At 18.7% G+C, this 24,781-nt stretch overlaps 1 protein-coding gene across 2 annotated transcripts in view; it reads right to left on the bottom strand.

Moving 5' to 3' along the window:
• Positions 1-313: 313 nt before the first annotated feature.
• The window catches only part of LOC129180073 (uncharacterized), a 44,910-nt gene continuing 20,442 nt past the window's right edge, over positions 314-24,781 (bottom strand). Inside the window, exons 2-7 of one of the 2 annotated variants that reach the window (XM_054774113.1) lie at positions 3,568-3,696; positions 3,176-3,382; positions 2,889-3,011; positions 2,515-2,697; positions 1,975-2,094; positions 314-1,791 (exon numbers count right to left, since the gene is read on the bottom strand). In XM_054774113.1, coding sequence (XP_054630088.1) covers positions 1,499-1,791; positions 1,975-2,094; positions 2,515-2,697; positions 2,889-3,011; positions 3,176-3,382; positions 3,568-3,696 — 1,055 coding nt within the window. In that variant the 3' untranslated portion in view covers positions 314-1,498. Of the gene's footprint in view, positions 1,792-1,974; positions 2,095-2,514; positions 2,698-2,888; positions 3,012-3,175; positions 3,383-3,567; positions 3,703-24,781 lie in introns of both variants that reach the window. The other variant, XM_054774112.1, reaches the window with a different exon arrangement.

The following is a 24,781-nucleotide window of genomic DNA, read 5'->3' as shown; positions in this document are numbered from 1 at the left end:
GATGCTAGAAAGATGGGATGTAGCGTTAGCATGTCACCGATGCTGGAAAGGTGGGATGTAGCGTTAGCATGCCACGGATGCTGGAAAGATGGGATGTAGCGTTAGCATGTCACGGATGCTGAAATGATGGGATGTAGCGTTAGCATGTCACGGATGCTGGAAAGATGGGATGTAGCGTTAGCATGTCACGGATGCTGAAATGATGGGATGTAGCGTTAGCATGTCACCGATGTTGGAACGATGGGATGTAGCGTTAGCATGTTTCATTTAGGCTAAAGAGAAAAAGGCTCCACTCCATCAAATGTGCTGCAATGTGAGTTTATTGATGAAAATTATGTTTTCCAGTCATTAAAGTCATCTTGTTCATTTCCTTCTCATGTTGCCTTTTCCATCCTTTTGGACAAGAATGATACTTGTGGTTGCATTCATTGTGCAATCATGCATTCATTGTGCAATCATGCATTCATTGTGCAATCATGCATTCATTGTACAATCATGCATTCATTGTACAATCATGCATTCATTGTACAATCATGCATTCATTGTACAATCATGCATTCATTGTCCAATCATGCATTCATTGTACAATCGTGCATTCATTGTACAATCATGCATTCATTGTACAACCATGCATTCATTGTACAATCATGCATTCATTGTACAACCATGCATTCATTGTACAATCATGCATTCATTGTACAATCATGCATTCATTGTACAACCATGCATTCATTGTACAATCATGCATTCATTGTACAATCGTGCATTCACTGTACAACCATGCATTCATTGTACAATCATGCATTCATTGTACAACCATGCATTCATTGTACAACCATGCATTCATTGTACAACCATGCATTCATTGTCCAATCATGCATTCATTGTACAATCATGCATTCATTGTACAACCATGCATTCATTGTACAACCATGCATTCATTGTACAATCATGCATTCATTGTACAACCATGCATTCATTGTACAATCATGCATTCATTGTACAACCATGCATTCATGACGTTTAACAACTCGTTCATTTGCACATCACAGCTTTTTATTGGTTTTATTTTTATTTTCCAACCACTTCAACTTTCTTCTGACATTTTCTTCCCGTCTAACAATTTCTGTGCCCCCCCAATTTGATGACAATGAATGACACTTTGCTCATATTAAGACCTTCATGGGCCCCGGGGCCGCACATGCGACACCCCCGAGTGTAACAGTAAGGGAGGGGCTGGTCATGTGGGGGGGTGCAAACATCACATCAGGTCAGGTTGATGGAAAGTTGCTTTGTTGGATTATTTCTTTTCTTTTTTTAGCCTTTTCATGTGAAAGGGGGAAAAGGGGGGGGGGCTGCATTGGGGGGGTTATCCCAGTACCACCAACACAATCACGCTGATGGCTGGGGGGGGGGGGGGCTGCATGGGGGGGTTAGCCCAGCACCACCAACACAATCACGCTGATGGCTGGGGGGGAAGGGGGGGCTGCATGGGGGGTTAGCCCAGTACCACCAACACAATCACGCTGATGGCCAAGACCAAAGGCAGGCCCAAACCACCAGCCAGCCCCCCCCCACCACTGATGGTTGGGTCGATGGCTTTCAGGCAGCCTTTCAGGTCCTTGCTGGAGGGGCTGCAAGCGTCCTTGATGTCCTCCAGCTTCTTCCATGCATCAGCATCCTTGCTCACGTCCAGCCAGTTGTTGCATCCATCAGTGTTACAGCACTTAGTGTTATCATCTTCTTTACAACCATCCTTGCAGCCCATCTTATAGGTGACCTTGCCTGAACCTGTAGAGGTCATACAAGGACACGGGGTGAGTGGTGTCCACAAAGACATGAATGAGGAAGGTGATGTGATCATGTCTATGTGCTGTATGTCTATGATGTATGTATGATGTAGTGTATATGCTCTAGGTGTTGTATTCTATGTAGATCATGGCTGACACCTGCAACACCTTTCAGCTTGCTTACCTTTCACTTTAGTGACGGAGCACTGCTCTCCTGCATTACATGTGGTGGGGCTACATTTAGCACTCCAGTCCCAGCTGGTGAGGTAGTCCTCTTCAAGGTCACATTGATAGCAGCTGATAGCTGAGAATAAAAGGCAGGATGAACACATGAGGTGAGCATGAACACATGAGTGGTGTCAACAAGCCATGCCATAACAGGTCCAAGTCATGTTCAAGTCAGCACATAGAAAGCAGCAGCAGTCTGCATTGAGGAGCTGTTAGCCTAGCATGCTACAATAGGACCACTTTTACGACCTTTCTATTGCCTGAATGAAATGATGTCATCACATCAACTTAGCACTTTTCCCTAAAAGCACAACTCCATGTCAGCTTTTAAAGGTCAACATTTGACCTTGAAGCTGCTCAGATGAAGGTGTCATCAGACTGTGTTCATCTTCATCTTCATCACTGATGCTTACATTGCATTCTTATTGTTTGCTTGCCTTCTGAGGCCTTTTCAAAGACCCCCCATGCAGCCCCCCCACCACTGGTCTGCTCTTACTCTTGGCCTTGATGATGGCATCCAGGCACTGTTTGACATTATTGTTGCATGCTGACTTGACAGTAGAGTGTTGGTTTGTATCAGCCACGTCCAGCCAGTTGTTGCATCCATCAGAGTTACAGCACTTAGTGTCATCATCATCTGTACAAGGAGCCTTGCATCCCACCTTATAGGAGACCTGGCCTGTAGAGGTCATACAAGGACACGGGGTGAGTGGTGGTCGTGTTCACAAAGACATGAATGAGGAAGGTGATGTGATCATGTCTATGTGCTGTACGTCTATGATGTATGTATGATATGTAGTGTATGTGCTCTAGGTGTTGTATTCTATGTAGATCATGGCTGACACCTGCAACACCTTTCAGCTTGCTTACCTGAGCCTTTAGTGACGGAGCACTGATCTCCTGCATTTGGACATTGGGTGAGTTTGGAGGAACATGCATTACTCCACTCGGTGAGGTAGTTCTCTCCAAGGTCACATTGATAGCAGCTGATAGCTGAGAATAAAAGGCAGGATGAACACATGAGGTCAGCATGAACACATGAGTGGTGTCAACAAGCCATGACATAACAGGTCCAAGTCATGTTCTAGTCAGCAGTTAGAAGTTGAACTGTGGAAGTGAAACCTTGCAGACGGCCCCCCCCACACCACTGGTCTTACTCTTGGGAGAGGAGATGGCTTCCAGGCAGTCTTTCAGGTTCTTCAGGCTGCTGGAGTCGCAAGCTGCCTTGATGGCCTCCAGCTTCTTCCATGCTGGTACATCCTTGCTCACGTCCAGCCACTTGTTGCATCCATTAGAGTCACAGCACTTAGTGTTAGCATCAGCTTTACAATCAGCCTTGCATTCCATCTTATAGGCACCTGTACCTGTAGAGGTCATACAAGGACACGGGGTGAGTGGTGTCCACAAAGACATGAATGAGGAAGGTGATGTGATCATGTCTATGTGCTGTACATCTATGATGTATGTATGATATGCAGTGTATATGCTCTAGGTGTTGTATTCTATGTAGATCATGGCTGACACCTGCAACACCTTTCAGCTTGCTTACCTTTCTCTTTGGTGACGGAGCACTGATCTCCTGCATTTGGACATGGGGCGAGGGTGGAGGTACATTGAGTACCCCAGTCCCAGTCGGTGAAGTAGGACGCTCCAAGGTTACATTGATAGCAGCTGATAGCTGAGCCTAAAAGGCAGGATGAACACATGAGGTGAGCATGAACACATGAGTGGTGTCAACAAGCCAGGACATAACAGGTCCAAGTCATGTTCTAGTCAGCACATAGAAAGCAGCAGCAGTCTGCATTGAGGAGCTGTGCTATTGGTCCTTTCTTAACCAATCACGTGCATTTTGAAGGTGGATGAACGTTTTGTCGCAGTCTGCATTGAGGAGCTGTGCTATTGGTCCTTTCTTAACCAATCACGTGCATTTTGAAGGTGGATGAACGTTTTGTCACTTCTACTACTTCCTTTTCTATTTTGTTGTTCATTTGAATCTACATTATTAATATTCATAATAGAACATGGTTATGTTGTCATATAGTTCATAATAATAATAATATAACATGTTTATGTTGTTATATAGTTAATAATAATAATAATAGAACCTGTTTATGTTGTTATATAGTTAATAATAATAATAGAACATGTTTATGTTGTTATATAGTTAATAATAATAATAATATAGCATGTTTATGTTGTTATATAGTTAATAATAATAATATAACATGTTTATGTTGTTATATAGTTAATAATAATAATAATATAACATGTTTATGTTGTTATATAGTTAATAATAATAATAATATAACATGTTTATGTTGTTATATAGTTAATAATAATAATATAGCATGTTTATGTTGTTATATAGTTAATAATAATAATATAACATGTTTATGTTGTTATATAGTTAATAATAATAATATAACATGTTTATGTTGTTATATAGTTAATAATAATAATATAACATGTTTATGTTGTTATATAGTTAATAATAATAATATAACATGTTTATGTTGTTATATAGTTAATAATAATAATAATATAACATGTTTATGTTGTTATGTTTATGTTGTTATATAGTTAATAATAATAATAATATAACATGTTTATGTTGTTATATAGTTAATAATAATAATATAGCATGTTTATGTTGTTATATAGTTAATAATAATAATATAACATGTTTATGTTGTTATATAGTTAATAATAATAATAATAGAACATGTTTATGTTGTTATATAGTTAATAATAATAATATAACATGTTTATGTTGTTATATAGTTAATAATAATAATATAACATGTTTATGTTGTTATATAGTTAATAATAATAATATAACATGTTTATGTTGTTATATAGTTAATAATAATAATAATATAACATGTTTATGTTGTTATGTTTATGTTGTTATATAGTTAATAATAATAATAATATAACATGTTTATGTTGTTATATAGTTAATAATAATAATAATAGAACATGTTTATGTTGTTATATAGTTAATAATAATAATATAACATGTTTATGTTGTTATATAGTTAATAATAATAATATAACATGTTTATGTTGTTATATAGTTAATAATAATAATATAACATGTTTATGTTGTTATATAGTTAATAATAATAATAATAATATAACATGTTTATGTTGTTATATAGTTATTAATAATAATAATATAACATGTTTATGTTGTTATATAGTTAATAATAATAATATAACATGTTTATGTTGTTATATAGTTAATAATAATATAACATGTTTATGTTGTTATATAGTTAATAATAATAATAATATAACATGTTTATGTTGTTATATAGTTAATAATAATAATAATATAACATGTTTATGTTGTTATATCGTTAATAATAATAATATAGCATGTTTATGTTGTTATATAGTTAATAATAATAATAATAATTTGTTTATGTTGTTATATAGTTAATAATAATAATAATAATATAGCATGTTTATGTTGTAATATAGTTAATAACAATAATATAACATGTTTATGTTGTTATATAGTTAATAATAATAATATAACATGTTTATGTTGTTATATAGTTAATAATAATAATATAGCATGTTTATGTTGTTATATAGTTAATAATAATAATATAACATGTTTATGTTGTTATATAGTTAATAATAATAATAATAATATAACATGTTTATGTTGTTATATAGTTATTAATAATAATAATATAACATGTTTATGTTGTTATATAGTTAATAATAATAATATAACATGTTTATGTTGTTATATAGTTAATAATAATAATATAACATGTTTATGTTGTTATATAGTTAATAATAATAATATAACATGTTTATGTTGTTATATAGTTAATAATAATAATAATATAACATGTTTATGTTGTTATATCGTTAATAATAATAATATAGCATGTTTATTTTGTTATATAGTTAATAATAATAATAATATAACATGTTTATGTTGTTATATAGTTAATAATAATAATAATAATATAACATGTTTATGTTGTTATATCGTTAATAATAATAATATAGCATGTTTATTTTGTTATATAGTTAATAATAATAATAATATAGCATGTTTATGTTGTTATATAGTTAATAATAATAATAGAACATGTTTATGTTGTTATATAGTTATTAATAATAATAATAACATGTTTATGTTGTTATATAGTTATTAATAATAATAATATAGCATGTTTATGTTGTTATATAGTTAATAATAATAATAATATAACATGTTTATGTTGTTATATAGTTAATAATAATAATAATAGAACATGTTTATGTTGTTATATAGTTAATAATAATAATAATAATTTGTTTATGTTGTTATATAGTTAATAATAATAATAATAATATAGCATGTTTATGTTGTAATATAGTTAATAACAATAATATAACATGTTTATGTTGTTATATAGTTAATAATAATAATATAACATGTTTATGTTGTTATATAGTTAATAATAATAATAATATAGCATGTTTATGTTGTTATATAGTTAATAATAATAATATAACATGTTTATGTTGTTATATAGTTAATAATAATAATAATAATATAACATGTTTATGTTGTTATATAGTTATTAATAATAATAATATAACATGTTTATGTTGTTATATAGTTAATAATAATAATATAACATGTTTATGTTGTTATATAGTTAATAATAATAATAATATAACATGTTTATGTTGTTATATAGTTAATAATAATAATATAACATGTTTATGTTGTTATATAGTTAATAATAATAATAATATAGCATGTTTATGTTGTTATATAGTTAATAATAATAATATAACATGTTTATGTTGTTATATAGTTAATAATAATAATAATAATATAACATGTTTATGTTGTTATATAGTTATTAATAATAATAATATAACATGTTTATGTTGTTATATAGTTAATAATAATAATATAACATGTTTATGTTGTTATATAGTTAATAATAATAATAATATAACATGTTTATGTTGTTATATCGTTAATAATAATAATATAGCATGTTTATTTTGTTATATAGTTAATAATAATAATAATATAACATGTTTATGTTGTTATATAGTTAATAATAATAATAATAATATAACATGTTTATGTTGTTATATCGTTAATAATAATAATATAGCATGTTTATTTTGTTATATAGTTAATAATAATAATAATATAACATGTTTATGTTGTTATATAGTTAATAATAATAATAGAACATGTTTATGTTGTTATATAGTTAATAATAATAATAATAGAACCTGTTTATGTTGTTATATAGTTAATAATAATAATAATAATATAACATGTTTATGTTGTTATATAGTTATTAATAATAATAATAACATGTTTATGTTGTTATATAGTTATTAATAATAATAATATAGCATGTTTATGTTGTTATATAGTTAATAATAATAATATAACATGTTTATGTTGTTATATAGTTAATAATAATAATAATATAACATGTTTATGTTGTTATATAGTTAATAATAATAATATAACATGTTTATGTTGTTATATAGTTAATAATAATAATAATAATATAACATGTTTATGTTGTTATATCGTTAATAATAATAATATAGCATGTTTATTTTGTTATATAGTTAATAATAATAATAATATAACATGTTTATGTTGTTATATAGTTAATAATAATAATAATAATATAACATGTTTATGTTGTTATATAGTTAATAATAATAATATAACATGTTTATGTTGTTATGTAGTTAATAATAATAATAATATAACATGTTTATGTTGTTATATAGTTAATAATAATAATAGAACATGTTTATGTTGTTATATAGTTAATAATAATAATAATAGAACCTGTTTATGTTGTTATATAGTTAATAATAATAATAATAATATAACATGTTTATGTTGTTATATAGTTAATAATAATAATAATATAACATGTTTATGTTGTTATATAGTTAATAATAATAATAATATAACATGTTTATGTTGTTATATAGTTATTAATAATAATAATATAGCATGTTTATGTTGTTATATAGTTAATAATAATAATATAACATGTTTATGTTGTTATATAGTTAATAATAATAATAGAACATGTTTGTTGTTATATAGTTAATAATAATAATAATATAGCATGTTTATGTTGTTATATAGTTAATAATAATAATAATATAACATGTTTATGTTGTTATATAGTTAATAATAATAATAATAATATAACATGTTTATGTTGTTATATAGTTATTAATAATAATAATAACATGTTTATGTTGTTATATAGTTATTAATAATAATAATATAGCATGTTTATGTTGTTATATAGTTAATAATAATAATAATAATAATATAACATGTTTATGTTGTTATATAGTTAATAATAATAATATAACATGTTTATGTTGTTATATAGTTAATAATAATAATAATATAACATGTTTATGTTGTTATATAGTTAATAATAATAATAATAATATAACATGGTTATGTTGTTATATCGTTAATAATAATAATATAGCATGTTTATTTTGTTATATAGTTAATAATAATAATAATATAGCATGTTTATGTTGTTATATAGTTAATAATAATAATAGAACATGTTTATGTTGTTATATAGTTAATAATAATAATAATAGAACCTGTTTATGTTGTTATATAGTTAATAATAATAATAATAATATAACATGTTTATGTTGTTATATAGTTATTAATAATAATAATAACATGTTTATGTTGTTATATAGTTATTAATAATAATAATAATATAGCATGTTTATGTTGTTATATAGTTAATAATAATAATAATAATATAACATGTTTATGTTGTTATATAGTTAATAATAATAATAATATAGCATGTTTATGTTGTTATATAGTTAATAATAATAATAATATAACATGTTTATGTTGTTATATAGTTAATAATAATAATATAGCATGTTTATTTTGTTATATAGTTAATAATAATAATAATATAACATGTTTATGTTGTTATATAGTTAATAATAATAATAATATACCATGTTTATGTTGTTATATAGTTAATAATAATAATAATATAACATGTTTATGTTGTTATATAGTTAATAATAATAATATAACATGTTTGTTGTTATATATAGTTAATAATAATAATAATAATAATATAACATGTTTATGTTGTTATATAGTTAATAATAATAATAATTTTACATGTTTATGTAGTTATATAGTTAATAATAATAATAGAACATGTTTATATTGTTATATTGTTAATAATAATAATAATAATAGAACATGTTTATGTTGTTATATATAGTTAATAATAATAATATAGCATGTTTATGTTGTTATATAGTTAATAATAATCATAATATAACATGTTTATGTTGTTATATAGTTAATAATAATAATATAACATGTTTATGTTGTTATATAGTTAATAATAATAATAATAATATAACATGTTTATGTTGTTATATAGTTATTAATAATGATAATATAACATGTTTATGTTGTTATATAGTTAATAATAATAATATAACATGTTTATGTTGTTATATAGTTAATAATAATAATATAACATGTTTATGTTGTTATATAGTTAATAATAATAATAATATAACATGTTTATGTTGTTATATCGTTAATAATAATAATATAGCATGTTTATTTTGTTATATAGTTAATAATAATAATAATATAACATGTTTATGTTGTTATATAGTTAATAATAATAATAATAATATAACATGTTTATGTTGTTATATCGTTAATAATAATAATATAGCATGTTTATTTTGTTATATAGTTAATAATAATAATAATATAGCATGTTTATGTTGTTATATAGTTAATAATAATAATAGAACATGTTTATGTTGTTATATAGTTAATAATAATAATAATAGAACCTGTTTATGTTGTTATATAGTTAATAATAATAATAATAATATAACATGTTTATGTTGTTATATAGTTATTAATAATAATAATAACATGTTTATGTTGTTATATAGTTATTAATAATAATAATATAGCATGTTTATGTTGTTATATAGTTAATAATAATAATATAACATGTTTATGTTGTTATATAGTTAATAATAATAATAGAACCTGTTTATGTTGTTATATAGTTAATAATAATAATAGAACATGTTTATGTTGTTATATAGTTAATAATAATAATAATAGAACATGTTTATGTTGTTATATAGTTAATAATAATAATAATATAACATGTTTATGTTGTTATATAGTTAATAATAATAATATAACATGTTTATGTTGTTATATAGTTAATAATAATAATAATAATATAACATGTTTATGTTGTTATATCGTTAATAATAATAATATAGCATGTTTATTTTGTTATATAGTTAATAATAATAATAATATAACATGTTTATGTTGTTATATAGTTAATAATAATAATAATAATATAACATGTTTATGTTGTTATATCGTTAATAATAATAATATAGCATGTTTATTTTGTTATATAGTTAATAATAATAATAATATAGCATGTTTATGTTGTAATATAGTTAATAATAATATAACATGTTTATGTTGTTATATAGTTAATAATAATAATATAACATGTTTATGTTGTTATGTAGTTAATAATAATAATAATATAACATGTTTATGTTGTTATATAGTTAATAATAATAATAGAACCTGTTTATGTTGTTATATAGTTAATAATAATAATAATAATATAACATGTTTATGTTGTTATATAGTTATTAATAATAATAATAACATGTTTATGTTGTTATATAGTTATTAATAATAATAATATAGCATGTTTATGTTGTTATATAGTTAATAATAATAATATAACATGTTTATGTTGTTATATAGTTAATAATAATAATAGAACATGTTTATGTTGTTATATAGTTAATAATAATAATAATAGAACATGTTTATGTTGTTATATAGTTAATAATAATAATAATAATTTGTTTATGTTGTTATATAGTTAATAATAATATAGCATGTTTATGTTGTAATATAGTTAATAACAATAATATAACATGTTTATGTTGTAATATAGTTAATAATAATAATAATAATATAACATGTTTATGTTGTTATATAGTTATTAATAATAATAATAACATGTTTATGTTGTTATATAGTTATTAATAATAATAATATAGCATGTTTATGTTGTTATATAGTTAATAATAATAATATAACATGTTTATGTTGTTATATAGTTAATAATAATAATATAACATGTTTATGTTGTTATATAGTTAATAATAATAATAATAATATAACATGTTTATGTTGTTATATAGTTATTAATAATAATAATAACATGTTTATGTTGTTATATAGTTATTAATAATAATAATATAGCATGTTTATGTTGTTATATAGTTAATAATAATAATAATAATATAACATGTTTATGTTGTTATATAGTTAATAATAATAATATAACATGTTTATGTTGTTATATAGTTAATAATAATAATAATAATATAACATGTTTATGTTGTTATATAGTTAATAATAATAATAATAATATAACATGGTTATGTTGTTATATCGTTAATAATAATAATATAGCATGTTTATTTTGTTATATAGTTAATAATAATAATAATATAGCATGTTTATGTTGTTATATAGTTAATAATAATAGTAGAACATGTTTATGTTGTTATATAGTTAATAATAATAATAATAGAACCTGTTTATGTTGTTATATAGTTAATAATAATAATAATAATATAACATGTTTATGTTGTTATATAGTTATTAATAATAATAATAACATGTTTATGTTGTTATATAGTTATTAATAATAATAATAATATAGCATGTTTATGTTGTTATATAGTTAATAATAATAATAATAATATAACATGTTTATGTTGTTATATAGTTAATAATAATAATAATATAGCATGTTTATGTTGTTATATAGTTAATAATAATAATAATATAACATGTTTATGTTGTTATATAGTTAATAATAATAATATAGCATGTTTATTTTGTTATATAGTTAATAATAATAATATAACATGTTTGTTGTTATATATAGTTAATAATAATAATAATAATAATATAACATGTTTATGTTGTTATATAGTTAATAATAATAATAATTTTACATGTTTATGTAGTTATATAGTTAATAATAATAATATAACATGTTTATGTTGTTATATAGTTAATAATAATAATATAACATGTTTATGTTGTTATATAGTTAATAATAATAATAATAATATAACATGTTTATGTTGTTATATAGTTAATAATAATAATAATAATATAACATGGTTATGTTGTTATATCGTTAATAATAATAATATAGCATGTTTATTTTGTTATATAGTTAATAATAATAATAATATAGCATGTTTATGTTGTTATATAGTTAATAATAATAGTAGAACATGTTTATGTTGTTATATAGTTAATAATAATAATAATAGAACCTGTTTATGTTGTTATATAGTTAATAATAATAATAATATAACATGTTTATGTTGTTATATAGTTATTAATAATAATAATAACATGTTTATGTTGTTATATAGTTATTAATAATAATAATAATATAGCATGTTTATGTTGTTATATAGTTAATAATAATAATAATAATATAACATGTTTATGTTGTTATATAGTTAATAATAATAATAATATAGCATGTTTATGTTGTTATATAGTTAATAATAATAATAATATAACATGTTTATGTTGTTATATAGTTAATAATAATAATATAGCATGTTTATTTTGTTATATAGTTAATAATAATAATATAACATGTTTGTTGTTATATATAGTTAATAATAATAATAATAATAATATAACATGTTTATGTTGTTATATAGTTAATAATAATAATAATTTTACATGTTTATGTAGTTATATAGTTAATAATAATAATAGAACATGTTTATGTTGTTATATATAGTTAATAATAATAATATAGCATGTTTATGTTGTTATATAGTTAATAATAATAATAATAATATAACATGTTTATGTTGTTATATAGTTAATAATAATAATAATATAGCATGTTTATGTTGTTATATAGTTAATAATAATAATAATATAACATGTTTATGTTGTTTATATTGTCATATTGTTAATAATAATAATAATATAACATGTTTATGTTGTTATATAGTTAATAATAATAATAATAGAACATGTTTATGTTGTTATATAGTTAATAATAATAATATAACATGTTTATGTTGTTATATAGTTAATAATAATAATAATAATAATATAGCATGTTTATGTTGTTATATAGTTAATAATAATAATAGAACATGTTTATGTTGTTATATAGTTAATAACAATAATAATAATAATATAACATGTTTATGTTGTTATATAGTTAATAATAATAATATAACATGTTTATGTTGTTATATAGTTAATAATAATAATAATATAACATGTTTATGTTGTTATATAGTTAATAATAATAATAATATACCATGTTTATGTTGTTATATAGTTAATAATAATAATAATATAACATGTTTATGTTGTTATATAGTTAATAATAATAATATAACATGTTTGTTGTTATATATAGTTAATAATAATAATAATAATAATATAACATGTTTATGTTGTTATATAGTTAATAATATAACATGTTTATGTTGTTATATAGTTAATAATAATAATAATTTTACATGTTTATGTAGTTATATAGTTAATAATAATAATAGAACATGTTTATATTGTTATATTGTTAATAATAATAATAATAATAGAACATGTTTATGTTGTTATATATAGTTAATAATAATAATAATATAGCATGTTTATGTTGTTATATAGTTAATAATAATAATAATAATATAACATGTTTATGTTGTTATATAGTTAATAATAATAATAATATAGCATGTTTATGTTGTTATATAGTTAATAATAATAATAATATAACATGTTTATGTTGTTATATAGTTAATAATAATAATATAGCATGTTTATTTTGTTATATAGTTAATAATAATAATATAACATGTTTATGTTGTTATATAGTTAATAATAATAATAATATACCATGTTTATGTTGTTATATAGTTAATAATAATAATAATATAACATGTTTATGTTGTTATATAGTTAATAATAATAATATAACATGTTTGTTGTTATATATAGTTAATAATAATAATAATAATAATATAACATGTTTATGTTGTTATATAGTTAATAATAATAATAATTTTACATGTTTATGTAGTTATATAGTTAATAATAATAATAGAACATGTTTATATTGTTATATTGTTAATAATAATAATAATAATAGAACATGTTTATGTTGTTATATATAGTTAATAATAATAATATAACATGTTTATGTTGTTATATAGTTAATAATAATAATAATAATAATAATATAGCATGTTTATGTTGTTATATAGTTAATAATAATAATATAACATGTTTATGTTGTTATATAGTTAATAATAATAATAATAATAATATAGCATGTTTATGTTGTTATATAGTTAATAATAATAATAGAACATGTTTATGTTGTTATATAGTTAATAACAATAATAATAATAATATAACATGTTTATGTTGTTATATAGTTAATAATAATAATATAACATGTTTATGTTGTTATATAGTTAATAATAATAATAATATAACATGTTTATGTTGTTATATAGTTAATAATAATAATAATATACCATGTTTATGTTGTTATATAGTTAATAATAATAATAATATAACATGTTTATGTTGTTATATAGTTAATAATAATAATATAACATGTTTGTTGTTATATATAGTTAATAATAATAATAATAATAATATAACATGTTTATGTTGTTATATAGTTAATAATATAACATGTTTATGTTGTTATATAGTTAATAATAATAATAATTTTACATGTTTATGTAGTTATATAGTTAATAATAATAATAGAACATGTTTATATTGTTATATTGTTAATAATAATAATAATAATAGAACATGTTTATGTTGTTATATATAGTTAATAATAATAATAATATAGCATGTTTATGTTGTTATATAGTTAATAATAATAATAATAATATAACATGTTTATGTTGTTATATAGTTAATAATAATAATAATATAGCATGTTTATGTTGTTATATAGTTAATAATAATAATAATATAACATGTTTATGTTGTTTATATTGTCATATTGTTAATAATAATAATAATATAACATGTTTATGTTGTTATATAGTTAATAATAATAATATAACATGTTTATGTTTTTATATAGTTAATAATAATAATAATAATAATATAGCATGTTTATGTTGTTATATAGTTAATAATAATAATAGAACATGTTTATGTTGTTATATAGTTAATAATAATAATAATAATATAACATGTTTATGTTGTTATATAGTTAATAATAATAATATAACATTTTTATGTTGTTATATAGTTAATAATAATAATAATAATATAACATGTTTATGTTGTTATATAGTTAATAATAATAGAACATGTTTATGTTGTTATATAGTTAATAATAATAATATAACATGTTTATGTTGTTATATAGTTAATAATAATAATAATATAACATGTTTATGTTGTTATATAGTTAATAATAATAATAATATAACATGTTTATGTTGTTATATCGTTAATAATAATAATATAGCATGTTTATTTTGTTATATAGTTAATAATAATAATAATATAACATGTTTATGTTGTTATATAGTTAATAATAATAATAATAATATAACATGTTTATGTTGTTATATCGTTAATAATAATAATATAGCATGTTTATTTTGTTATATAGTTAATAATAATAATAATATAGCATGTTTATGTTGTTATATAGTTAATAATAATATTAGAACATGTTTATGTTGTTATATAGTTAATAATAATAATAATAGAACCTGTTTATGTTGTTATATAGTTAATAATAATAATAATAATATAACATGTTTATGTTGTTATATAGTTATTAATAATAATAATAACATGTTTATGTTGTTATATAGTTATTAATAATAATAATATAGCATGTTTATGTTGTTATATAGTTAATAATAATAATATAACATGTTTATGTTGTTATATAGTTAATAATAATAATAATAGAACCTGTTTATGTTGTTATATAGTTAATAATAATAATATAACATGTTTATGTTGTTATATAGTTAATAATAATAATAATAGAACATGTTTATGTTGTTATATAGTTAATAATAATAATAATAATTTGTTTATGTTGTTATATAGTTAATAATAATATAGCATGTTTATGTTGTAATATAGTTAATAACAATAATATAACATGTTTATGTTGTAATATAGTTAATAATAATAATATAACATATTTATGTTGTTATATAGTTAATAATAATAATAATATAGCATGTTTATGTTGTTATATAGTTAATAATAATAATATAACATGTTTATGTTGTTATATAGTTAATAATAATAATAATAATATAATATGTTTATGTTGTTATATAGTTATTAATAATAATAATAACATGTTTATGTTGTTATATAGTTAATAATAATAATAATAATATAACATGTTTATGTTGTTATATAGTTAATAATAATAATAATAATATAACATGTTTATGTTGTTATATCGTTAATAATAATAATATAGCATGTTTATTTTTTTATATAGTTAATAATAATAATAATATAGCATGTTTATGTTGTTATATAGTTAATAATAATAATAGAACATGTTTATGTTGTTATATAGTTAATAATAATAATAATAGAACCTGTTTATGTTGTTATATAGTTATTAATAATAATAATAACATGTTTATGTTGTTATATAGTTATTAATAATAATAATAATATAGCATGTTTATGTTGTTATATAGTTAATAATAATAATATAACATGTTTATGTTGTTATATAGTTAATAATAATAATAATAATATAACATGTTTATGTTGTTATATAGTTAATAATAATAATAATATAACCTGTTTATGTTGTTATATAGTTAATAATAACAATAATATAACATGTTTATGTTGTTATATAGTTAATAATAATAATAATAATTTGTTTATGTTGTTATATAGTTAATAATAATAATATAGCATGTTTATGTTGTAATATAGTTAATAATAATAATATAACATGTTTATGTTGTAATATAGGTAATAATAATAATAATATAACATGTTTATGTTGTTATATATAGTTAATAATAATAATAATAATATAACATGTTTATGTTGTTATATAGTTATTAATAATAATATAGCATGTTTATGTTGTTATATAGTTAATAATAATAATATAGCATGTTTATGTTGTTATATAGTTAATAATAATATAACATGTTTATGTTGTTATATAGTTAATAATAATAATAATATAACATGTTTATGTTGTTATATAGTTAATAATAATAATATAACCTGTTTATGTTGTTATATAGTTAATAATAATAATAATATAACATGTTTATGTTGTTATATAGTTATTAATAATAATAATAACATGTTTATGTTGTTATATAGTTATTAATAATAATATAACATGTTTATGTTGTTATATAGTTAATAATATAACATGTTTATGTTGTTATATAGTTAATAATAATAATAATTTTACATGTTTATGTAGTTATATAGTTAATAATAATAATAGAACATGTTTATATTGTTATATTGTTAATAATAATAATAATAATAGAACATGTTTATGTTGTTATATATAGTTAATAATAATAATAATATAGCATGTTTATGTTGTTATATAGTTAATAATAATAATAATAATATAACATGTTTATGTTGTTATATAGTTAATAATAATAATATAACATGTTTATGTTGTTATATAGTTAATAATAATAATAATAATATAACATGTTTATGTTGTTATATAGTTAATAATAATAATAATATAACCTGTTTATGTTGTTATATAGTTAATAATAATAATAATAATTTGTTTATGTTGTTATATAGTTAATAATAATAATATAGCATGTTTATGTTGTAATATAGTTAATAATAATAATATAACATGTTTATGTTGTAATATAGGTAATAATAATAATAATATAACATGTTTATGTTGTTATATATAGTTAATAATAATAATAATAATAATATAACATGTTTATGTTGTTATATAGTTATTAATAATAATATAGCATGTTTATGTTGTTATATAGTTAATAATAATAATATAGCATGTTTATGTTGTTATATAGTTAATAATAATATAACATGTTTATGTTGTTATATAGTTAATAATAATAATAATATAACATGTTTATGTTGTTATATAGTTATTAATAATAATAATAACATGTTTATGTTGTTATATAGTTATTAATAATAATATAACATGTTTATGTTGTTATATAGTTAATAATATAACATGTTTATGTTGTTATATAGTTAATAATAATAATAATTTTACATGTTTATGTAGTTATATAGTTAATAATAATAATAGAACATGTTTATATTGTTATATTGTTAATAATAATAATAATAATAGAACATGTTTATGTTGTTATATATAGTTAATAATAATAATAATATAGCATGTTTATGTTGTTATATAGTTAATAATAATAATAATATAGCATGTTTATGTTGTTATATAGTTAATAATAATAATAATATAACATGTTTATGTTGTTATATAGTTAATAATAATAATAATATAGCATGTTTATGTTGTTATATAGTTAATAATAATAATAATATAACATGTTTATGTTGTTTATATTGTCATATTGTTAATAATAATAATAATATAACATGTTTATGTTGTTATATAGTTAATAATAATAATAATAAGAACATGTTTATGTTGTTATATAGTTAATAATAATAATAATAATAATATAGCATGTTTATGTTGTTATATAGTTAATAATAATAATATAACATGTTTATGTTGTTATATAGTTAATAATAATAATAATAATAATATAGCATGTTTATGTTGTTATATAGTTAATAATAATAATAGAACATGTTTATGTTGTTATATAGTTAATAACAATAATAATAATAATATAACATGTTTATGTTGTTATATAGTTAATAATAATAATATAACATGTTTATGTTGTTATATAGTTAATAATAATAATAATATAACATGTTTATGTTGTTATATAGTTAATAATAATAATAATATACCATGTTTATGTTGTTATATAGTTAATAATAATAATAATATAACATGTTTATGTTGTTATATAGTTAATAATAATAATATAACATGTTTGTTGTTATATATAGTTAATAATAATAATAATAATAATATAACATGTTTATGTTGTTATATAGTTAATAATATAACATGTTTATGTTGTTATATAGTTAATAATAATAATAATTTTACATGTTTATGTAGTTATATAGTTAATAATAATAATAGAACATGTTTATATTGTTATATTGTCAATAATAATAATAATAATAGAACATGTTTATGTTGTTATATATAGTTAATAATAATAATAATATAGCATGTTTATGTTGTTATATAGTTAATAATAATAATAACAAGCCAGTATCAGAGTCGTTCATACCCAATTCAGGGAGCGACACTTCCCTTTTATCGTAGGTGTGAATAACAGGATAGGATTATACCACTGTAAAGATGAGGAATGCAGGCTTAGTGTAACGAACCAATAGGAGGAGGGTGTTGGCACACCAATTCCGCCCACTCTTACTGTATTTAAGGCCTAAGCTACCAGCACTTATTAGTTTGCTGACGAAGCTCTTCGGATGAGGAGCGAAACGTCCGACACCTTCTACACAGAAGTACAGATGACGTCTCAAGAAGCCTTTTCCTCGATAATAATAATAATAATATAACATGTTTATGTTGTTATATAGTTAATAATAATAATATAACATGTTTATGTTGTTATATAGTTAATAATAATAATAATAATATAACATGTTTATGTTGTTATATAGTTAATAATAATAATAATATAACCTGTTTATGTTGTTATATAGTTAATAATAATAATAATAATTTGTTTATGTTGTTATATAGTTAATAATAATAATATAGCATGTTTATGTTGTAATATAGTTAATAATAATAATATAACATGTTTATGTTGTAATATAGGTAATAATAATAATAATATAACATGTTTATGTTGTTATATATAGTTAATAATAATAATAATAATAATATAACATGTTTATGTTGTTATATAGTTATTAATAATAATATAGCATGTTTATGTTGTTATATAGTTAATAATAATAATATAGCATGTTTATGTTGTTATATAGTTAATAATAATATAACATGTTTATGTTGTTATATAGTTAATAATAATAATAATATAACATGTTTATGTTGTTATATAGTTATTAATAATAATAATAACATGTTTATGTTGTTATATAGTTATTAATAATAATATAACATGTTTATGTTGTTATATAGTTAATAATATAACATGTTTATGTTGTTATATAGTTAATAATAATAATAATTTTACATGTTTATGTAGTTATATAGTTAATAATAATAATAGAACATGTTTATATTGTTATATTGTTAATAATAATAATAATAATAGAACATGTTTATGTTGTTATATATAGTTAATAATAATAATAATATAGCATGTTTATGTTGTTATATAGTTAATAATAATAATAATAATATAACATGTTTATGTTGTTATATAGTTAATAATAATAATAATATAGCATGTTTATGTTGTTATATAGTTAATAATAATAATAATATAACATGTTTATGTTGTTTATATTGTCATATTGTTAATAATAATAATAATATAACATGTTTATGTTGTTATATAGTTAATAATAATAATAATAAGAACATGTTTATGTTGTTATATAGTTAATAATAATAATATAACATGTTTATGTTGTTATATAGTTAATAATAATAATAATAATAATATAGCATGTTTATGTTGTTATATAGTTAATAATAATAATAGAACATGTTTATGTTGTTATATAGTTAATAATAATAATAATAATAATATAACATGTTTATGTTGTTATATAGTTAATAATAATAATATAACATTTTTATGTTGTTATATAGTTAATAATAATAATAATAATATAACATGTTTATGTTGTTATATAGTTAATAATAATATAACATGTTTATGTTGTTATATAGTTAATAATAATAATATAACATGTTTATGTTGTTATATAGTTAATAATAATAATAATAGAACATTTTTATGTTGTTATATAGTTAATAATAATAATAATATAGCATGTTTATGTTGTTATATAGTTATTAATAATAATAATATAACATGTTTATGTTGTTATATAGTTAATAATAATAATAATATAACATGTTTATGTTGTTATATAGTTGATAATAATAGAACATGTTTATGTTGTTATATAGTTAATAATAATATAACATGTTTATATTGTTATATTGTTAATAATAATAATAATATAACATATTTATGTTGTTATATAGTTAATAATAATAATAATATAACATGTTTATGTTGTTATATAGTTAATCTTAATAATAATATAACATATTTATGTTGTTATATAGTTAATAATAATAATATAACATGTTTATGTTGTTATATAGTTAATAATAATAATAATATAACATATTTATGTTGTTATATAGTTAATAATAATAATAATATAACATGTTTATGTTGTTATATAGTTAATAATAATAATAATATAACCTGTTTATGTTGTTATATAGTTAATAATAATAATAATAGAACATGTTTATGTTGTTATATATAGTTAATAATAATAATATAGCATGTTTATGTTGTTATATAGTTAATAATAATAATAATAATATAACATGTTTATGTTGTTATATAGTTAATAATAATAATATAGCATGTTTATGTTGTTATATAGTTAATAATAATAATAATAATATAACATGTTTATGTTGTTATATAGTTAATAATAATAATATAGCATGTTTATTTTGTTATATAGTTAATAATAATAATAATATAACATGTTTATGTTGTTATATAGTTAATAATAATAATAATATACCATGTTTATGTTGTTATATAGTTAATAATAATAATAATAGAACATGTTTATGTTGTTATATAGTTAATAATAATAATAATAATTTGTTTATGTTGTTATATAGTTAATAATAATATAGCATGTTTATGTTGTTATATAGTTAATAATATCACATGTTTATGTTGTTATATAGTTAATAATAATAATAATAATAGAACATGTTTATGTTGTTATATAGTTAATAATAATAATAATAATATAACATGTTTATATTGTTAATAATAATAATAATATAACATGTTTATGTTGTTATATATAGTTAATAATAATAATAATATAGCATGTTTATGTTGTTATATAGTTAATAATAATAATAATATAACATGTTTATGTTGTTCTATAGTTAATAATAATAATATAACATGTTTATGTTGTTATATAGTTAATAATAAGAAATAATATAACATGTTTATGTTGTTATATAGTTAATAATAATAATAATATAACATGTTTATATTGTTATATAGTTAATAATAACAATAATATAACATGTTTATGTTGTTATATAGTTAATAATAACAATAATAATATAACATGTTTATGTTGTTATATTGTTAATAATAATAATAATATAACATGTTTATGTTGTTATATAGTTAATAATAATAATATAACATGTTTATGTTGTTATATATAGTTAATAATAATAATAATATAACATGTTTATGTTGTTATATAGTTAATAATAATAATATTAATATAACATGTTTATGTTGTTATATAGTTAATAATAATAATATAGCATGTTTATGTTGTTATATAGTTAATAATAATAATAATATAGCATGTTTATGTTGTTATATAGTTAATAATAATAATAATATAACATATTTATGTTGTTATATAGTTAATAATAATAATATAACATGTTTATGTTGTTATATAGTTAATAATAATAATAATATAACATATTTATGTTGTTATATAGTTAATAATAATAATAATATAACCTGTTTATGTTGTTATATAGTTAATAATAATAATAATAGAACATGTTTATGTTGTTATATATAGTTAATAATAATAATATAGCATGTTTATGTTGTTATATAGTTAATAATAATAATAATAATATAACATGTTTATGTTGTTATATAGTTAATAATAATAATATAGCATGTTTATGTTGTTATATAGTTAATAATAATAATAATAATATAACATGTTTATGTTGTTATATAGTTAATAATAATAATATAGCATGTTTATTTTGTTATATAGTTAATAATAATAATAATATAACATGTTTATGTTGTTATATAGTTAATAATAATAATATACCATGTTTATGTTGTTATATAGTTAATAATAATAATAATAGAACATGTTTATGTTGTTATATAGTTAATAATAATTATAATAATTTGTTTATGTTGTTATATAGTTAATAATAATATAGCATGTTTATGTTGTTATATAGTTAATAATATCACATGTTTATGTTGTTATATAGTTAATAATAATAATAATAATAATAGAACATGTTTATGTTGTTATATAGTTAATAATAATAATAATAATATAACATGTTTATATTGTTAATAATAATAATAATATAACATGTTTATGTTGTTATATATAGTTAATAATAATAATAATATAGCATGTTTATGTTGTTATATAGTTAATAATAATAATAATATAACATGTTTATGTTGTTCTATAGTTAATAATAATAATATAACATGTTTATGTTGTTATATAGTTAATAATAAGAAATAATATAACATGTTTATGTTGTTATATAGTTAATAATAATAATAATATAACATGTTTATATTGTTATATAGTTAATAATAACAATAATATAACATGTTTATGTTGTTATATAGTTAATAATAACAATAATAATATAACATGTTTATGTTGTTATATTGTTAATAATAATAATAATATAACATGTTTATGTTGTTATATAGTTAATAATAATAATATAACATGTTTATGTTGTTATATATAGTTAATAATAATAATAATATAACATGTTTATGTTGTTATATAGTTAATAATAATAATATTAATATAACATGTTTATGTTGTTATATAGTTAATAATAATAATATAGCATGTTTATGTTGTTATATCGTTAATAATAATAATAATATAGCATGTTTCTGTTGTTATATAGTTAATAATAATAATAATATAGGATGTTTATGTTGTTATATAGTTAATAATAATAATATAACATGTTTATGTTGTTATATATAGTTAATAATAATAATATAACATGTTTATGTTGTTATATAGTTAATAATAATAATAATAATAATAATAATAATAATAATAATAATAATAATAATAATAATAATAATAATATAACATGTTTATGTTGTTATATAGTTAATAATAATATAACATGTTTATGTTATATAGTTAATAATAATCATAATATAACATATTTATGTTGTTATATAGTTAATAATAATAATAATAATAATATAACATGTTTGTGTTGTTATATAGTTAATAATAATAATAGAGCATGTTTATGTTGTTATATAGTTAATAATAATATAACATGTTTATGTTGTTATATAGTTAATAATAATAATAATATAACATGTTTATGTTGTTATATAGTTAATAATAATAATAATATAACATGTTTATGTTGTTATATAGTTATTAATAATAATAATAACATGTTTATGTTGTT

This window comes from Dunckerocampus dactyliophorus, chromosome 4 (genome assembly GCF_027744805.1).
Source record: "Dunckerocampus dactyliophorus isolate RoL2022-P2 chromosome 4, RoL_Ddac_1.1, whole genome shotgun sequence".
In the NCBI taxonomy this organism is placed as follows: domain Eukaryota; kingdom Metazoa; phylum Chordata; class Actinopteri; order Syngnathiformes; family Syngnathidae; genus Dunckerocampus; species Dunckerocampus dactyliophorus.
Note: the sequence above shows the minus strand (reverse complement) of the source record. Positions and strands in the feature narration are given on the sequence as shown.